The 20,461-nt window shown below is 38.3% G+C and overlaps 1 protein-coding gene across 1 annotated transcript; it reads right to left on the bottom strand.

Annotated features, from left to right (window-relative positions):
* Positions 1-513: 513 nt before the first annotated feature.
* Positions 514-17,822, bottom strand: LOC108414448 (choline transporter-like protein 4; the record flags this gene model as incomplete). The annotated part of the gene is made up of 22 exons (XM_017687314.2): positions 514-662; positions 859-943; positions 1,172-1,266; positions 1,385-1,455; positions 1,663-1,736; positions 1,996-2,099; positions 2,215-2,309; positions 2,519-2,778; positions 3,300-3,402; positions 3,588-3,680; positions 3,847-3,946; positions 4,112-4,234; positions 4,597-4,709; positions 4,851-4,934; positions 5,029-5,140; positions 5,274-5,334; positions 5,685-5,816; positions 6,064-6,163; positions 7,042-7,120; positions 7,304-7,377; positions 8,995-9,043; positions 17,747-17,822. Coding segments are annotated over 22 exons (2,175 nt in total), but the record flags the coding sequence as incomplete, so codon positions are not given.
* Between the last annotated feature and the right edge of the window lie 2,639 nt (positions 17,823-20,461).

The raw sequence follows: 20,461 nt of genomic DNA on the forward strand, positions 1-20,461 counted from the left end.
CTGATACAAAAAAAACTAATAGTTATTAAGTAATATTTATATGTATTAATCTTAACAACTTCCATCTACTACTTCTCCTTGATAAAGAGGTGACTAAAGTAGCCCAGTAAAGGTTGACTCACAGTATAAGTACAACAGAAGTGCAAAAAATGTGTGAATCACAACTTAAGTGATACTTTTTTTAATCCCACAAACAGGGAAATTCCACCTCCGCATTTAACCCATCCGTGAAGTGAAACACCACATACACACTAGTGAATACACACACACTAGGGGGCAGTGAGCACACTTGCCCAGAGCGGTGGGCAGCCCTATCCATGGCGCCCGGGGAGCAATTGGGGGTTAGGTGTCTCTCTCAAGGACACCTCAGTCATGGACTGTCGACACCAGGGATCGAACCGGCAACCTTCCAGTCACAGGGCCAGTTCCCTGCCTGGCCCACGACTGCCCCAAACTTAAAACTTACTGGAAGTAAGAAGACAAGTAATAACAGAAATATACCAAAACATAAAATGCTTAGTTGTATGACTTTATTACTAAAAAAAGTAAACAGGCATGAGAGACTTTTTATCAGTTTTCGGACTGGTGAAGGATTCGCATCAGGCTCCTGGACATGTAGTATGGCCTCTGTGTGGTGCCGTTGTTGCGCTCCAGATCATCCACTAGAGGGAGATGAAAACATCATAGATGAAGAGCATGCAGAGGTGTCAGTGAACCACAATTAAACGAAAGAAAAGTAGCAGCCTTCCTCACTTTTTGGCAGTTTTATTAATAAGTGAGGAAAGTGAGTTAAAGGGGTTTTGTTTCCCATGCCATTGTTAATTTTTCATATGAAAAGTGTGTTTACATGGTACTCACAGAAGCAGAGGAATAGAGTGTCAATGCACATGCTGTACACACTGAAAAATCCCTGAGCAATGAGGTAAGCTCCTACCGCCACCATCTGACAGTATCAGCACAAAAACACATTTTTAAGACCACTATAAAGGCAACTGAAAAAACATCCATGATAAAATGTGTAAAGCTAATAAAAACAAAAACGTTTTTAAAATCACAGTGGTTATAAGAGATTTCCAATACAATAAAATAGCCATATTATTCATTAAAAGTATTAAAATTTTGATGACACAGTGGTGTGGCTGGTTTGGTTGTTATGCAGGGCAGTACACACAATAATGGGCACCCAGTAGTAATGTAGCAGCTCAGCCTGGAAAGTGGCATCTGGCAATGTGATATGTCCAGAGAAGAAGGCTGTGGCCAGTATACCTTCAGGGCATTTGAATAAAACTGTTTTATCATCTGCTGTACAAGTATGTATGTTCTCTACATATGAGTAAGTCATATGAGTAAGTCATTCAATATAACTTTTTTTTTTAATTCTCACCTACTGATCCAGCCACCAGCAATTTGCCAAAGAACAGCAGCATGTTGGTAACATTGTTCAGTATCACCACTCTGTGAACAGAGACAAATTACTACATGTAACATGTAATGAAAACAATCTATATTGTTCTTGATCAAAATAATCTTTAAATCCCTGTCATTAATATCAGTGTGTGCCTCTGTTTGCTATGCTTTTGTCTTCTTGTGAAAAAAACACAAACAACATGTATGTACACTTTCATGTATGCACAAACACACACATGGTAATGCAAGCCTTACCGTCCAATATTTCTCATCAGGAGCATGTAAGCATTCTTGGCAGACACACAGAAACTGTCACCATATACAGCAATCTGTTTAATGCATAGTTGTCAAAAAGTACACAGATAAAATTTTTTGGTTGCTAAACAATCAATTTGACACCAATAATAAATACTAGAAAACACAGTTAAACAAAGCACAATCAATTGCATTTAGATTAATGTAACAGTACCTTTTTAAGTGAAACCATTCCAGCTATATGATTATCATTTGCATATTTAAATATGTTTGATACACTTAAATAAAATGTTATTTTAGAAATACATTTTTGAGCAAGTGAAAGACACAAACCATGATATAAGTGTTTCTGTTGACGAACTTCAGGAATTTATTTAGAAACCAGAAGCAACATTTGAGGGACATCTTCACAAAACGACAGCAAGAATTCTGGCAATCTATGGAGTAAGGCATGGTATTTATCATCATTGTCATCCTACACCAGGATATTCAACAGTTACACAAAAAAAGGAAGGAAAGAGAGTGTGAACAGAAGACTGAATATGTTGTTACCTCTGAACTTGTGGTCAAGATATTCCAGAAAGATCCGGGGAAACTCGAACAATGTGAGGATGACAGCACCAAATGCCATAGATCCAACATGGTACCTTGAGAATGCACATTTAAATGGTAATAATAATCAGACCAAGTAAAGACAGTACACAAGAGAATTTGCTTATAGATTTGATTGGTTTTGTAATGAGAGCAGTAGAAGGCAGATGGTGCTTGGGATGGGGTGGGGGGGTGGGGGGTGGGGGTGGAATTGAAGCAAGAGACAAAGCAAGAAGAACTGAGATGAGAAGATAACGCTGTTTACCGTAAAGTCCAGATGAAGGCTTGTAAGAGAGGGTAAGGTGGAATATTATCTGGTTTACTAAAGGCCCAGTAGAACGTTGCAAAGGTGCTGGCCAGTGTGCACTGTCCCAGAGCAATGATAAAATTCACACACCAGAGGAAGGCCAGCACATTAAAGATCTGAAGGTAAGCTGCATTCCTTTGGAAAAAACCCTCATCGTCATATTTGAAAAAGACACAGTGCACAGTGGGGCATGTGGAATAGGCCAAAGCATTGAATGTCTGAAACAAAAAGGCGGGGGGTAACAGAACAGAGGACACCAGTGTAGAGAGATGTTATTGATAATTAGTAAGAGCATATGGCAAGGCAATGTGAGATTTAGTAACTTGTAAATATCAGCATAATTGAAGGTGAAAAATGGATAATCTCATTTGGTTACAAAAGTTTCCATTTTTTGAATACGGGTTTAGCAACATAGTCTATATGGGAACAATTTAATGACTGTATGTAAAAGTGGAGAAACACTATAATAAAGTGAAGCCATAATGTTTTCGATACTCTTTTGTGACTGGGTGTAGTACAATTTTTAATCCTGCCAACAAGAGACTGCTCACAGAACTGCTAACCTCAGTTTTTTGCATTTTTTTCAGCATTTTGACACCTAACTCACTGCTACCTAATTTGACTGACCATAACAATGACAGTAAGTGGAGTCCTGCTGTCCACTCATACATACATTCAGTGGATAAGTCACATGGATGAGACATGCATAAGTATGTGTGACTGGGTGTGTATGACTGACCTGTGGAAGACAGTTCTCTAAGCCTGTGATGGAATGGCAGTTAGCTATGGAGGAGTTGAGAGAGATTGCACGATATACTGGAGCTCCAGATGTTGCCAAGAATCTGAGTGCAGCAGGGGTCAAGGGCAAAAGTAACTACAAATACACATGGATTTTTTTTCTATTGATACAGTAATATTTTCTACAACAAACGACTGGCTTGCTGATGAGTACTGATAGACAGCAGCTTAAATGTACTTGAAGCTCAGGTGAAGGCAGGGAATTAAGAGCACTGGTGAGAGAGGATACAGGCTAGTAACTCCCCAGTAGCACACACACACCACCAGCAGGATAAATGTGACCAAGGGGTATGCCAGTGTGGACATTACATAGCTCACTGCCCTACAAAGCATAAAGCACAAGCACAAAGGTAAAGTTCACACACAGCCTAAAGAGCACTGCAGAGATGCACACATGTCAATCATGCACAAGATGTTTTTTATTTCATTGTATTTTTCATCAAATGTTTTCTGAAATGCCAACAAAGAAGCCTGAATAATGGTGCTACCTGCTGGACTCCTCCAAAAGTGCCAGAGCATTGGAGATTTTATTCCCTAGACTTTTCAGCAACAGTAAAAGGACCAGTTCCACTAGGCACAAGATCACCACTGCCAAACACAAAAGTTATCAAAACAATATAATTTCCAGAGCTAAAATACAGATTAAATATATCAATAATTTCTTATATAAATCTCCAACTGCACTTCAAATCTTTTTGTGCTTGACATAGTAACATGTGTACATGTACTATGTAAAAACCTAGAAGCCCTCACAGAAAGCCAGCCATGTTTCCTTCACTTGAAGATAGACAGAGAACTTGGAATTGAAGCCGAGGTCACCGAGGGTGAGTTTTGAGTGTCTGTAGTTGTTGTATTCCCAGTAACAGTGGTAAATACCTGAAACATATAAAAAACATTTTCTTTCACTTAGTAGACCAATGGTTTTCAAACCAGCTCTCAATGCCCACCACTCAGACTGTATTTTTAATCTTCACCTCTACCAGTTATACTAAAAAGCCCTGAGGATTTGTTTGAGAAGTTACGTTCCATTAAATGGCATACAAATGTATCAGGGACAGTGGAGTCAAGCTCTGTTCTGTAGCCCACATCCACTGCAATTTTGTATTTTCCTCCACCAATACACTACTGTAAAGATTACGTAATTATAATTTAATTATCTAAAGATCTACAATGCAATTATGTCATGAGTCAAATCAAACATGTCAGAACTACTGTTCTAGAAAAAAAAAGAGGCTTACCATATGCTCCCACTGCCAAAACACCTACAATAAGGAGCCAAACCAGCAAAGATACCCAATATCTCATAAGCAACATGAACACCACACTAATGATCATAGCAGCCAGTAGACCACTGAGGAAGAGAAAGGGAGAGCAAGAGAGAAGGAATGAGTGAGTTAGGGATATATAGACGAAAGGGCCATATGTAATATATTTTCTATATATTATATTTATATTTTCTGTCATAATGTGACACTGACTTAAATTAGCTTACATTAATATCCAATACCATGAAGTCGCAAAGTCCTCAAAGACACGCACTCCTACTGATTTGGAATTTAATCCTGAAACAAGAGAGCTGCAGGCAGAACACATCTGATTTAACCATCAGTAAGCACAAGCAGCTATCAACAGTACCAAACATCTACATGTTTTTGTGCATGTAGGGTTACCCCATAGCATTCTTGATGTGCTTGACTGTGTCATCAACAGTAGATAGTCCAGGAAGAATGAAGTCCGCAGGAACATGTTTTGGGTCAAAACTAGGCAGACATCTTCCCAGTGCTAGAGAGAGAGAGAGAGAGTTACAATCCAGTTATTTTAAGCATTAAGCATTATACTATTAGATTATGGAACGCAACATACAAACAAATGAAGGTACACCTGTTATCTACTTTGGATAACATATGGTTCGCACCTGCTTTGCTTGGTGTGTAGAAATACGGGCAAAGCTCTTGATCAAGAATATCTTGGACAGTCTTTGATAGAAATGAAAGTAAAATCAGTTTATATTAGGCATCTTAGCAAATAAAGGAACAAATGTGGTATATATTCTTAGACATAACCTGTAACACATGCCAACTCCCTACAGTTACAAGAGCACTTGTAGTACTTGTAAAGACAGGTAATATACACACAAATCCATCTACACATGAAGTCTTTACATAAGGTATCAAAGTAAGGTCCTGCAGGGTCATAGTACCATCACTGTGGTGTGATAAAGGAATTCAGGTCAAATCTCATTAGGGTAATTTCACTTATTTAGAGTGCTAAATAAGGGAAAGCACTCTGGGTCAGTCTGTTTTAGCACTGAAGGATGGAGTACTACCAATGTGGTGTGGACAAGATCAAGGCTGGGATCACAGTACTTCTGCTGGAAAAAGTCCTTTGGCAGTGCATCTGAGGCATATGCTTCAGGGGGCAATTTCCAGAACTCAGAGGGGCATTCTTTGACACACACCTGCACAGGCATGCACAGAAATATACACACAATGAATATTGTCTCATTACGTTATCTGCACTAATGAGTAGTCCATCACATGATGCTAGACTGATGGCTCTGGGAGCAAAGATCAAAATCCACAAGCCTGCATACTGGGCTTCAAATATTATACTGCTTGAGTTTCTTACGGAATTATGCAAATAATTGATATATGAATTAACTCACTCTTTTTAGCAATAAATAGGCTAATGTGTGGATATCTCACTTGAGTGGTTGGGCACTGGTGACCCTTTAGAGTGGTGGCCATTTCATTGGTTTCAGTGTCACACTTCAGAATGTCAATGTAGAAGACATTGGGCTCGTTGCTGAGAGGTCAGAGAAACAAGAATACAAATGCAACGTTACAGCACAGATCAACCTGATTAACTTAACTTTATTGTTTAGACCAGGTGTCTGAGCATGCAGATAACACTCTTGGTTCATAGCCAATAAACACTTGTGCTTTGATTGGGTATACTTGTTATTGTCAAATACCACTCCTAAGACCCACTCACCCCCAATCCCCCCCTATGTTCCTGTCATGCCTTGGATGAACTTGAATGGACTGCATTACGCAGACTCCTCCAGGAGATCATATGACTGCCCAACTTCCTTCTGACTCGGAGACAGACTACATAGCCCACAATCCCAACAGGTATCACATGACTTATGACACTATTTTGCCAACCTCTCAAAGCTGGCAATCGCTTGATTACTAACAGGTGTCACCTGTGTTTATGAATCACACATTTACTCCAGTTTATAAGCCCAGACTTTAGTTTTAGTCAGTGCAAGGTATTGCTTCCTGGTGAACAAACTGAGTGGCTTTTCTGATTGTATTCTGCCTGTTATTCGACCTTTGACTGTTTTCTCAACCTCCGTTTTTGCTTGCCCCTTTTGTACTTTGCTCTGTGTTTTGGAACCTTTTGCCCTCCATTTTATTACATCTTTTGCCTTCCCCTTTTGTTTTGTTTGCTTGGTGTTATGATCACCATTGTGATCCTGCTCTGCGTTTTAGTTTTGACCCATGCTTGTTATTTGACTACGCTTCTGTCTTGTGATATTAAATCCAATCTTCTAGGTTTTATCTGCACGCATCTGGATTCTGTTAAATGGTTACAGTTCCTTTCCAGATTCCAGCGAGTTTGGCTCACTCACCCTTAAATACTGATAAAATCTGTGAAGGGTAATCGGAGGGACTTACATGTTTACCCCTGCTCCACAAAACATCCCAGTGGAGTTTCGGGAGAAGAAGACATGGCGTGGATCTCCAAATAGCCAAGCTGTTGTAAAGAAATAATAAAGTGAATTAAGATATGGATAGTTTTAAACTGCATTTTTTAAGTATTACGGAACATAGGTAATAACACATACCACTGTTCTGGGTAAAAGTGTATTTGGAGGAGACTAACAAATATTTTATCATTCAAAGCATTTATGTTTATAGAGTCTGAGACGCTTCTTACCTAGGACACCAATAGTCATGTAGCCTACAATGGCAGCCATGAAAAGCACACAACAAATCACATCTGTGCAGCTCCTGAACAAAGATAAACATATTGTAGTGTGTTCAAGAAATGTTTACACATTAGTTTTGGGTTATTTGTTGATCAGCATTTATTCATGGGGTTATTCTGCTAAGGACTTATTATGAAGGGCAGGGCTTTGTGTGTTAGCATGCAGGAGATGAGAGAGTCCGATGTAAGCAGAGTAACCAACAAGATTTGTAAGTAAATATAAATCTCTGCTTATAGAGTAGCTGTGGCCAACAATAGCTGCTTAATAAAGCACCACAACTTGTATGAGAGGTGTGTCTCTTATTATAGCAGTGAATACTACAAAGGAGAGAGATGGAGTGCTATGTTTATGTGGAAACAGAAGAAGATGACAGTAACAAGGCATCTTCAAGAGTGCTGCTGCAGATAAGTGGGAGTAGTACCACTCGTGAAGGCTTTGAGAGAGCAGTGGTGGTGAAACACGTCAGCAAAAAAATCTATGTGCAAATATAAACAACGATAAAGGTGCCCATATACAGCATTTAGCAGTAAGCATTAAGACAGTATCAAATCGAAGTGAGGAAGCACGTTTTAAATTCACTCCACTACATTTCAAAGTCAAATGTCTTACTTTTTACTCCACTACATTGTGAGAAATCTGTTGTTCCTTTTGGTTTTTGTGTGTATAAAAACGTGACATGTCAAAACATGTCAAAAGTGCAAAGCAAGAACTCCAATCAAGGCACGGCGGTCACTTTGTTCTGAGCTTGTTTTGACCTGTTGGTTATACCAACCCAGTGCAGCACACAGTTTAACGTCATTGCAACAGCGTAAAAATTTGGGAGCACATACATCTACCTAAATGATGGAACTAACCTAACTTTGTGTAAACAGAGCACAATATAGAAATATGTACACATATGCAGTCGTGACTGGCATGTTTCTTTCTTTCTGAATTCATACAAACATTTTAATTTTATAGTAAATTAGTTTCGGTTTGTTTATGTTTACGAACAGATCAATATAGTAAAGGAAAACTTATTTGTGATCCTGAGTTTAAAGCAAGGTTTTATTCAACTTGTAACTATGTTACAAAATAATCTCAAACTGAAACTTTGCTTGTTTGTAAAAGTGATTTGAGAGCCACTCAGTTCAACCTGATGGAAACTGTTTGCCTTCAGTGTTTTGTGCTTATGATCATTTTAATAGACATCAGTATCACTAATTAATTACATTCTATTAAAAGACTAGTTTACCAAGAGAGACGCTGGAGTATTTTCACCTAAAATGAGGTCATGAAGCAAGTCTTGTTACAAAAATGATAACAGGACATCAGAGCCATAATTAATCTTTTAGTACGTTTACTTTCAATACTTAAGTACATTTGAAGCCAAATACTTTTGTACTTTTACTCAAGTTGCGGTCTAGAGTAAGGACTTCTGCTTTTACTGGAGTAATATTTTACCTTGGGTATCTCTACTTTAGCTCAAGTACATGATTTGTGTACTTCGTCCACCTCTGCATATAAGTGACATCTAAAAGACATTTTGAGCAGTCTAACAAAAAATCGGATTTGGTGAGGAAATCAGATTTGGGCCACTTTTACCTGCTGTGTGAAGGTGTGGGAATGCTAGGAGCACTAAAGAGATATCAGAGCTCACCTCTTAGAAACTGGTCCTCTGAAAAAGGGCTGGTACGGGGTGGGATCCCCTGAGAAGACATGAACACAGCACTTTCAGGCAAGTAGTAGTAAAAAGTAGCTTTTAACATTTTTTTCCTTTTTTAAATAAGAAAAATCAATGACTCCAATCCAAATGAACATCCATATGAAGTGTGCTATTACATGTTATAACTAGCCGCGTGGTTTATGGACTCCTTAATGATTGGATGGGTGGACCACATCTGTTAATCACTTTGCACGAACCACTGAGTGCGTTTACATGCGCTCAGAAATCCGATCATAATTTGGTTTCTGCGGTCTCCGATTGTTCAAATGGTCATATAAACACCATACTCCGATCTAGAAATCCGATAAAACAGCGGGATTTTAGCTCAGTCATCAGATTTCTCAGTGCTCCGATTTCTATAGGATTTCTCATTCTGCGCATGCGCGAAATCAGACACGCGATGGCAGCGAACCACTGTTGGAGCAGCGCTGAACCCAAACACAAAATAAAGGATTTAAATATTCTCTATCTTCTGGATGATGTAAGTTCATATAAAGGTATATAAAGTTGTACGTTATGTTTCTGTTACGTCTTCTTCTGTGAGTTTATTGGTTGCATAGCAGTAATCCGATTACTGCCTGATTTGTATAGACTCGGAGTTTCCACATTATCTGATTACTGTCTGACTCCTGCAGACCCAAAGTTTCCCCATTATCTGATTACTGTCTGACTCGTGGCGCTCACCGTAATCGGCCCGCTTCCTGATCATGCTGTACTTCTGCCCGTCTGGAATGGATCGGTCGGTCGAAAATGTTCGTGTTATCCCCAGAATGTATAAGGTAAAATGATTCTAACGTCACTTTCATTTACAGAGTGCGGATCCTGGGGCTTGTTGTGACGTCTCCGTACGCCTGAGAAAACGCGATAACCTTAATGATGGACATAATATGCAATAATAAAGGGGAGGGAGGGCTACGTGAGATATACACTCTCCGGCCACTTTATTAGGTACACCTTGCTAGTAAAAGGTTGGACCCTCTTTTGCCTTCAGAACTGCCTTAATTCATCGTGGCATACTTTTCAACAAGGTGTTGGAAACATTCCACAGAGATTTTGGTTGGTTATTTGAGTTCCTGTTGCCTTTCTATCATCTGGAACCAGTCTGTCCATTCTTCTCTGACCTCTCACATCAACAAGGCATTTTCATCCACACAACTGCCGCTCACTGGATATTTTCTCTTTTTCGGACCATTCTCTGTAAACCCTAGAGATGGTTATGCGTGAAAATCCCAGTAGATCAGCAGTTTCTGAAATACTCAGACCAGCCCGTCTGGCACCAACAACCATGCCACGTTCAAAGTCACTTAAATCACCTTTCTTCCCCATTCTGATGCTCAGTTTGCACTTCAGTTGTCTTGACCACCTCTACATGCCTAAATGCATTGAGTTGCAGCCATGTGATTGGCTGATTAGCTATTTGTGTTAACAGGCAACTGAACAGGTTGTACCTCATAAAATGGCCGGTGAGTGTATATTAATTTCTTAATATAAATATATATAGATACATTTATTATTTCTGCACATTTCAGTTAAAAAAACTAGCCATCTGTGATACTGTTACCCCTGTTTTATCTATTTCAAGTATTTCACTACAAGTTAAACCTAAAGCTTTTATTCAATAAGCCATACAGATTTGTTTAATTAATTAGACTAATTTTCTCCCTGCCAACCGAATATACTGTACTAGTTACTGTTTGTTTAATGCATGAATAAAATGGCCCCTCCTGCCAGAGAGAAATATTTAAATATATGGTTGAGTTTACATTGTTGACATCCTGACCCTTCATCATTACTGTTATAAAGAATTATTCTTTATAGAAATATGAACAGATATTATATTAATAGACACTAACAAACCTATTTGAAATATACTAGTTAGCTAGGCTACTAGCTGGCTGAGAGATGTTATAGTCTTACCATGTCAGAGGACTTTCTGCACTTGTTCATTGACTGTCGAATACCTGTTCTCTGCCTGAATGCATGTGTCATGAAGCAGCTTTAAAGTCATGTGTGGATTGTCTTATTGGTTCACTAGCTTTATAAGAGGATTTTCATGTCTGTCCATCAAACCACTTGATTGTATCAAATGCTGCACTCAAATGCAGCAGTAACAGAAGGGAGCCATCTCAATAATATAATAAAAAAAAGCAGGCCACCATTATTCAGCACAGATTCTGTACTGTGTTACCATAAGCCATACTTCACGCTTACTTAAAAAGTTGGGTAACAACTTTTTTCTATCTAAATCTAAAATCTAGACAAGGAGTAGGATCAAGTAGTGTTTTCTTAAGGAATGTCTTGACAGTGGCTGACTTAGAACTGTGGAACATAGATCAGATGAATTAATGTTAGTGAAGGAACAGCAGTTATTGATAATGAGTCCAGAATAACATAAAGAGTATTGAAGCAAATATGCATGTGGTTCATTTGGATGACATAAATAAATATATAAGCTATAAAGTTCATTACAACCAATTCAAAACTGAATTCTGGAGCAACAGACTGGTTAATTTTTGCCCTTATGTTTTGTTTTGTTACTGAAGAAATCTGAGAAACATACTGCTAGTAAGGGCTGGGAGAATCTGAGAATCTATAGAATCAGACTAGATCACATCTGATGTTATTCTACATAACGTTTTAAACAAGAGTTTTGTGGTGTTCTTTTTCTTTCTAGCTGGTTACTTATTAACCATATTAAAATATGATGCAGCGACAAGAGACTGATGGTAATTTGTTAGAGCTCAAAAGAGAACTACAGTGTCCAAGGAAGACCTTAATTATTCATTTGTAACAAATTGATCATTTGATCAAGCTATGGTGTCTCACATGGGGCATACTGTTTGCTTAGGTACTTAAGGCTGTGTGCAAGACCTTTAGCTGCAAATGCAAGAATAGAATCTGGTGCCAGGGTTTGTGTTGCGACTCATTCAGCCTACCCCAAAAACTGAAGATCCAAAAGTAAAAAATATATATTAAAGTATGTTGTACCTGTAAAAACCAAAATAGCCTATCAATAAATAAAATTCATTATTAATCCAAAATATATTAGCTAAAAATTTGTTATACTGCAACTCCAAGTTATCCAAGGCTCTAGATGCCAACCCATTGTATAGGAGACTATATTAAACCTGTTTTGGGAGGCTTTTGAGAAGATAAAGTTGCTTGAGTGAACTTAACAGTTAAAATACAGTGATAAAAACAGTGAAAAACAATCCAGCTGTGCATATGATTACATAGCATTGATTAATGCAGAGACATTTTATTTCCCTTTGTAAGTATCTTTTGTTCAATGAATACTGTATATATTATTGTATGCTGCTGTTTTTCATCTTCATCTTTTCATCACTCAATTAGCTCAGATTTGATCTGAAAGCCATGCTTAAAAAGTGCCACTCTGCACCCTTTGACAGACCAATGATGTATAAGAGAGCAGATGAGAAGTTTTAAATCAGCACCTAATTGATGATATAGTGTGATGGTCCTATGAAAACCTTTATTACTGAAGTCATTAAAATGAACCTGATGTAATCTAAATAAAAGTAGCTACATTTCAGTTGAAGGCTCTATAGTCTATTAGAACAGGACAATATAAATTATGTAGCGGATAGGGGAAGTGAATGCTTATGAACTTTTACTAAATTCAGAAAATACATTTTGTAATTGTGCACCTAAGTAACACATGTATACACTGGCACAGGCCACACATAAAGGTGCTTAAGGTAGTTATTCACTACTCCCTGGACAGCTTGAAGTTCCTTGAATGAACTGAATGTCCCCTTCAATGTTTAGATGGATACTCCTTAATAATTTGTACAGTACTTTTTAACATTGTGTTTTGATTGCTTTTAGTTGTTAAATTTGGCCAAAACTATATATATTTTAGGTCATAGATAATATATAATATATATTCTATATAATAGAATCTCTCTCTAATGCCCTCATCAGATGTTATTCTAGATATTAAGATTAAGTGACCCTTATTAGTTCCACAACAGGGAAATTTGACCTCCGCATTAAACCCATCCGTGCAGTGAAATGCCACATGCACACTAGTGAACACACAGACTAGGGTGCAGTAAGCACACTTACCCAGAGCGGCGGGCAGCCCTATCTGCAGCGCCCAGGGAGCAGTTGGGGATTAGGTGTCTTGCTCAAGGTCACCTCAGTCATGTACTCTCAGCTCTGGGGATCAAACCGGCAACCTTCTGGTTACAGGGCTGGTTCCCTAACCTCCAGCCCGCGACTGCCCATTTTGAATAAGATATATTATTAAATAAAATAAATAAATTAAAATAATTGTTTTAAATAAGAGTTTAGTCTTATGCTTTTAAGCAACTGTGGCTTAAACAGAGATGAGTTGTGGTTTAAATCAGGGGTCTCCCATCTTATTTGCAAAGGGCAAGTGTGGCTGCAGGGATGAATCAGTTGTTAAAGCCTGAGACCAGCTGTTTAACAAGTGGAATGAACTTGCAGACCCTTTAACAGTTAAGAATGGACACACTTGATTTTAGAGGTAAGCAATAGGCATATAATTTGTTGATACTGTGATAATTTCATTATTATTGTGAAAACAATATGCTTCTCTTTGCTTAAAGAGCACTGACCAACTGCATGTTCCATTATAGAGGGAACATAATTAATCCTGTTTAACTGGATTTAGTGTGGCATGTTATGTGACATTTTGAAATAAAATCACAGTAGTCACAGTTTAGATGGCATTTTCTAATTGTGGCGCTATCAGTGCTTTGTGACTGCATGCCAAAATGTTGTTTTACGTATCATGAAATTGTCTTAAAATATCATGATTTAATATTTGTGTCATATTGCCCACTGCTACATGGCATAATGCATATTTTCCGTCACCTCTTTATGTCTCTGTGGATCAACCAGAAATGCAGTTTGTAAACAGTCAGTATCTCTAATGTTCCTTAACTATTGAGCCAGCACTGTTCTGTCCAAGACTGTTAAGAGTGTTTAAAAGTGAGGTAGGCCACCAGTAATAATGTAAGGCACTGCTGTTTTGTTATCTACTGCAGCCTGTAGCTCCAGTGCTGTTGACCAGCAGAGTGCTGGTGGAAATTGGACTACTGTAGGTCGAAGACCATCAAGGAGGAGAGGAGGAAGGCAGGTTAGAAGGCAGCGAGAGAGAAGGAAAGGCAGGAGTGTGGAGGTTAGAGTAGGGACTCTGAACATAGGGACAATGACTGGTAAAGGCAGAGAGCTTGCAGACATGATGGAGAAAAGGAAGGTAGATATTCTGTGTGTCCAGGAGATCAGATGGAAAGGAAGTAAGGCCAGGAACATTGGAGGTGGATTCAAACTGTTCTATCATGGTGTAGAGAGGAAGAGAAATGGAGTAGGGATAATCCTAAAGGAACAGTTTGTGAAAAGTGTTCTGGATGTAAAGAGAGTGTTAGACAGGATCATGAGCCTGAAGTTGGAGGTTGATGGTGTAATTTTGATTGTGGTCAGTTCATATGCAGGAGATGCCACCTAAAGGAGATTGGAGATTGTAAAGTGGTACCAGGGGAAAGTGTAGCAAGGCAGCATAGGGTGGTTGTCTGTAGAATGAGATTAGAAACAAAGAAGAGGAAGAGAGTGAAGACAGAGTCAAAGATTAGATGGTGGAAGCTGAAGGAGGAGGATGGTTGCAGGAAGTTCAGGGAAAAATTGCAACAGGCCCTTGGGGGCAGTGAGGAGCTACCTGAGGACTGGGAAACTACAGCTAAGGTGGTGAGAGAAACTGGCAAAAATATGTTGGGTGTTTCGTCTGGTCAGAGGAAAGAAGACAAGGAAAGTTGGTGGTGGAATGAGGAAGTCCAGGAGAGTATTCAGAAGAAGAAGGCAGCTAAGAAAAAGTGGGATATCCAGAGAGATGAAGGAAGTAGGCAGGAGTACTGTGAGGCTAGTCGCATAGCGAAAAGAATGGTGGCAAAGGCAAAGGCTCAGGCCTATGATGAGCTATGTGAGAGGCTGGACAGTAAAGAAGGAGTAAAGGACTTGTATCGTTTGGCTAAACAGAGAGATACTCCAGTAATCTCACATGTGTCTCTTCTTAGGTTTTAGTAGAAATCTCAGTAAAGACTCCAGTAATCTCACGTGTCTCCTCTTGAGTTTTAGTAGAAATCTCAGTAAAGACTCCAGTAATCTCACACGTGTCTCCTCTTGAGTTTTAGTAGAAATCTCAGTAAAGACTCCAGTAATCTCACACGTGTCTCTTCTTAGGTTTTAGTAGAAATCTCAGTAAAGACTCCAGAAATTAGTATTATACAGTAAGTATTATACATATGTCTGAATTGAATCACACATCTCAGTCTCATATTGTGCTCAGATTTACCAAACAACAGCATTAAATAAGTCTCTGTACGGACAAATTCACAGTTCACAGGAATTCACATTGTATTAGAATAAACTAGCAATTTTGCAGCATCCATAATTTAGTAAATCCTTAATTTAATAAATCATAAACTGGATCAAAAGGACTAGTTCACTGAAAAAACAATTATTTGGATGGTAAAACAGCAAGCACTATTAATAAAACCTAATGATACACATACAGGGCAGGATTTACTGGACAAAGACTGCATTTGGTCAAGGGTCAGATTCAACTTGCCAATATAATTACCATATACCAGCAAACTACCAGCCTCTGCAAACTGAACAAGGACTCCATCTCTTTCAATTTTGTTAAAAGAGTCACACAATGGTTTAAGGAAGGTCAGCATAGATGGTTTTGACTCGCCAAACCAAAGACCTGCAAAAATCATATTTTCACGTTTTGTACGTTCCACAAAACTTAGCTCATTAATAACACAGTAAAAAGGCCAAACTGAGAATTTGGATGACTTGAAAATGGGTATTCCATCTGTATTCCACATGAAAGAAATATTTCTTAGATCACTTAGTGGTCCATTGCAATTTGTGAAATTCTGATATAGTTTGCCATCATATATTTCTTCAATATTGTTTTGTCCCTTTTTCTGTCGTACAAATCTGAATTTCAATTTCTCCTCAAAACCTTTCTTTGCAAATAAGGCTTTAATCTGTGTTTCAACTGGTACTTCAATGAAGTAAGAGGTTGAACCCTCTATGGCTACATTAGCTTTACAAGCTTGACACTGCGCATCATCACTCTCTACAGACATGTAGCAACTGTTGCAGTACTTGTGCAAAATTAAGGAAGAACCTGCATCATCAAAGAATTCTTTAAATTTCTGTAAATTCCCAAGACACTCTGTTTGAAGTTCAGATGGGCAGTGCAGGGTGATTAATTTCAGTAAGTCACCCAAAGCCTTCCCTGTAATTTTGTGTCTATTAGCAAAGGTCATTATGAGGAGAAGACTCTCTGCAATAGATATTGGAGCATCTCTGTAAAGGGGAAAATCCCCAGTGTTCAAGTTTTTCATTCTGGTTCCATCAACTGTAAGTCTCTCTTTACTACAGTATTCCAGTAGGTTATCATCACAAGCCCACTCTTCATCATTTACATCTACAGAATACAAATATTCCATATCAGATTCAAGTCCTGAATTCTCAATGTCTTTTGTGTGGTCTTGTGCTGTGGGAAATGCTTCACTGTCATTGAAGAGTTCAGGGCCATTTGTCAATAAAGGTCCCTCTAGATGAGACGGGTCACTTTCTAGGCTCCAACAGGAAACACTTTGTTCAAGACAGGGGTCATCTGAACTCTGGCTTGTTGTTGCTGATGGAGACATCATATTGCAAGAATTACAGTTTGATTATATGACCAAAAGGTTTTCTCATTTATTTATAAATATATATAAATATATATCCATCCATCCATCCATTGTCCAAGCCGCTTCTCCGTCAGGGTCGCGGGGGGATGCTGGAGCCTATCCCAGCAGTCTTCGGGCGAAAGGCAGGATACACCCTGGACAGGTCGCCAGTCCATCGCAGGGCAGACAGACAGACACAGACAGTCACTCACACCTAGGGGCAATTTAGCATGTCCAATTGGCCTGACTGCATGTCTTTGGACTGTGGGAGGAAACCGGAGAACCCGGAGGAAACCCACACAGACACGGGGAGGACATGCAAACTCCACACAGAGAGGACCCTGGCCGCCCAGCCGGGGAATCGAACCCAGGCCCTCCTCGCTGTGAGGCGACAGCGCTACCCACCACGCCACCATGCCGCTATAAATAAATAAATATATATATATATATATATATATATATATATATATATATATATATATATATATATATATATATATATATATATATATATATAATATTATATATTATATTATATTATTATTATTTATTTACCTACATGTGTTTTGGGCTCCTGAGTTAGATCCCTTCTGTAATATAAGAGAAATTATATTTATAACACCCAGTTTGAAATGCTAACCTAAATAAGAAATATAAATCAGAACACGATATTTGAAAAGATAGAACAGGTCCCGTTCCGCTTCATTCTTTCGTTCTGTGTGTTTAACATTCAAAAAACATTTCCCATGTTAACTAGTGCACTACACCGTCTAAAGCTGAATGTATATTGGTTGATTTGATTTGCTGAATGTATATTGGTTGATTTGAGATGTACCCAGTGAGCGAAGCAGCACTACACTTCCGCGTAACAACCATCATAGCAACGCGCACGCATCAGTTTTGCGAACAAGGTATGCTGGGAAATAATGAAACAGAATGAAGCAACTTACTGTTTATCAGCTGCTTCTTCACAAAACGCTGCGCCACTGTCCAAGTTCTGAAGGAGAGATCCGTGAACGCGAATTTTGTTGTCGTCCCACATCACCCAATTAGAGAACAGCTGAAAGCGTCCTGTGATCCTAATTGGTCGTTAACAGTACCGGAGATGGGCTCGGATTGGTCCGTTCAAGTGCAAGTCCTCCTGCTGTGAAGTCAACGAAGAACTGCTGAGGAATCGGGCGGGAAGGCGAAATACACGGTAAATAAACCAAAACATTGCATTTTATGCGAGTAATGTTATTTAACAGTACTTGATTTAAAATATGATATTTTTGTCGAAAAGCAAGGCTATGTTTTAAGTCATATTTCAGCTGTTGTTAGTCTAGTGGTATAGCTTCATGACGGTCAGCTGGATATCTGGCTACCGATGTTGGTATGCTAACGTTAGCACTGTAACCAAGGACCTTTCTACATTTTGTTCAGATTTTAGCTTGACACATACATGCCAATTGCATCTGGTCATTAAACATTACGTGTTTTTTTAATCACTTTTTAGCATATCTGTCTGAAAGTACAGCTCTTCTCCAGATACATTTTAGTAAGCATGATTCTATAGTTTTCTTACAAACATGTCTTTGCAGACGTTATATCCCAGACAAGTGAAGTTCACACTTTCATAAAAAGAATGATTGTCAAATGACTGTTTAAAAATGGTAAAAATAATTGTATCCATCAATGTTTTATTAACATATACACTAGTATTCCTACATCAATGTGTTACAGAAAGACTTATTTGACATTTTTTGGGTTGTTTAGATTGGAAAATCACTGGGGTTCCTGTTTGCTCAGACACGTAAGTGTTGTTGGTCTTGGTCTGTATAATATTGTGTGTGTGTGTGTTTTTATATATATATATATATATATATATATATATATATATATATATATATATATATATATATATATATACATTAAAATAAAATATTTTCAATCTTAAAATTTTATGAATATCTTTTTCCTAGAATGGCAATTCCTGGTAGGAAAGGTGCAAGGGAAATGTCCAAGAGAACCCGCTGTCCATCAAAAAAACTAAGGTTCTTTGAGCAGAACACTGATGTACAACTTCATGAACAAGGTGTATTTTTTAGTAATATTTTAGTTTTAGATTCACAGTTAATACATAGTTCACGGTTAATACACAGTTCTAGCACACAAGTGTTATCTTTTAATGAACTTTGAAAAATAGTGGAGTTGTTGATGCTCCTGATGCGAATAAAAGTCCCTCACTGGTTATTATTTATGGCCAAGTGCAAATCAGTGTAGCTGTGGCTACAACAAATACCCAATACATTAGACAATTAAAATATTGGAAGATGATAAAGCCATTCCACAGACACTTGTATAAAGTCACATGCTTTTATTAGACAATGAATAAGCCTGAAATCCTGGATGGCACTAGTAGCACCTAGCAATAGTAATAGTAACCTGATCCATTATGTACAACTCCAAATGAGAAAAAAACAGGTCAGTGTTTCTTCTTTGAATGGGGCCATTTTAAGGATAGTAATGAATTAAAACAAAAAAAAAAAACACTAATGTGATATCAACAGGTAAGTTGTAATCTTGATTACTCTGGACTTGCCTGCCTGCACTCCTGACCTGTCCCCAACAACAAAATCTGCATTCTGATTTGGAGTTGTTCTTAGTACATTTGACTCCCAGAGTTATCAACCCCAGTCTCCACCCCATCAGATCCAATTGAACTAGATTTACTAACCGATTATTTAGAAAATACCTTACGATCCACCTTAGAAAATGTGGCCCCACTTAAAATAAAAAGAATAAGGCAGAAAAAGTTCGCCCCGTGGTACAACGATAAAACCCGGACCTTAAAACAAACAGCTCGGAAATTAGAGCGGAAATGGCGTCATACCAAACTAGAAGTGTTCCACACTGCCTGGAAGGACAGCCTTATAGAGTATAGAAATGCTCTCACTGAAGCTCGCTCAGCATATCTGGCCTTGCTGATCGAGAATAATAAGTATAATCCTAGAGTTCTGTTTAATGTGATTTCCCAAATCACACAAAATCAGGCAGGTAATGAACCAGAAATCCCAGCAACTCTCACCAGTGAAGTTTTTATGGACTTCTTTAATAATAAAATTGATAATATTAGACAACAAATTCAACCCACAGTATCAAATTCAAATCCAGCTTTGCTGCCATCTGACTTGGCTGATATAGAACAAAACACAGCTGTAGAAAAGAGTCTGGAAACCTTTCACCCCCTCCCACAGCTAGAGCTAGAGAAGATTATCTCTTCTGCAAATTGCACAACCTGCACACTCGATGCAATTCCATCAAAATTACTCAAAGAAGTACTGCCAGTTATTATAAACCCTATCTCAACTATTGTAAACTCATCCCTTAGTCTGGGCCATGTACCCAAAGCTTTTAAACTTGCTGTTATCAAACCTCTGATCAAGAAACCAAATCTTGATGTCGCCGTTTTGTCCAATTACAGGCCTGTTTCTAACTTACCGTTTATATCTAAGATCTTAGAAAAAGCTGTGGCCCAACAACTTAGTTCATATCTACACAAGAACCATATATATGAAAAATTTCAGTCTGGATTCAGGCCACACCATAGCACTGAGACGGCTCTAGTTAAGATAACTAATGATCTTCTTCTTGCCTCTGATCAAGGTTACATATCTCTCTTAGTG

This window comes from Pygocentrus nattereri, chromosome 24, assembly GCF_015220715.1.
Source record: "Pygocentrus nattereri isolate fPygNat1 chromosome 24, fPygNat1.pri, whole genome shotgun sequence".
Classification (NCBI taxonomy): Eukaryota; Metazoa; Chordata; class Actinopteri; order Characiformes; family Serrasalmidae; genus Pygocentrus; species Pygocentrus nattereri.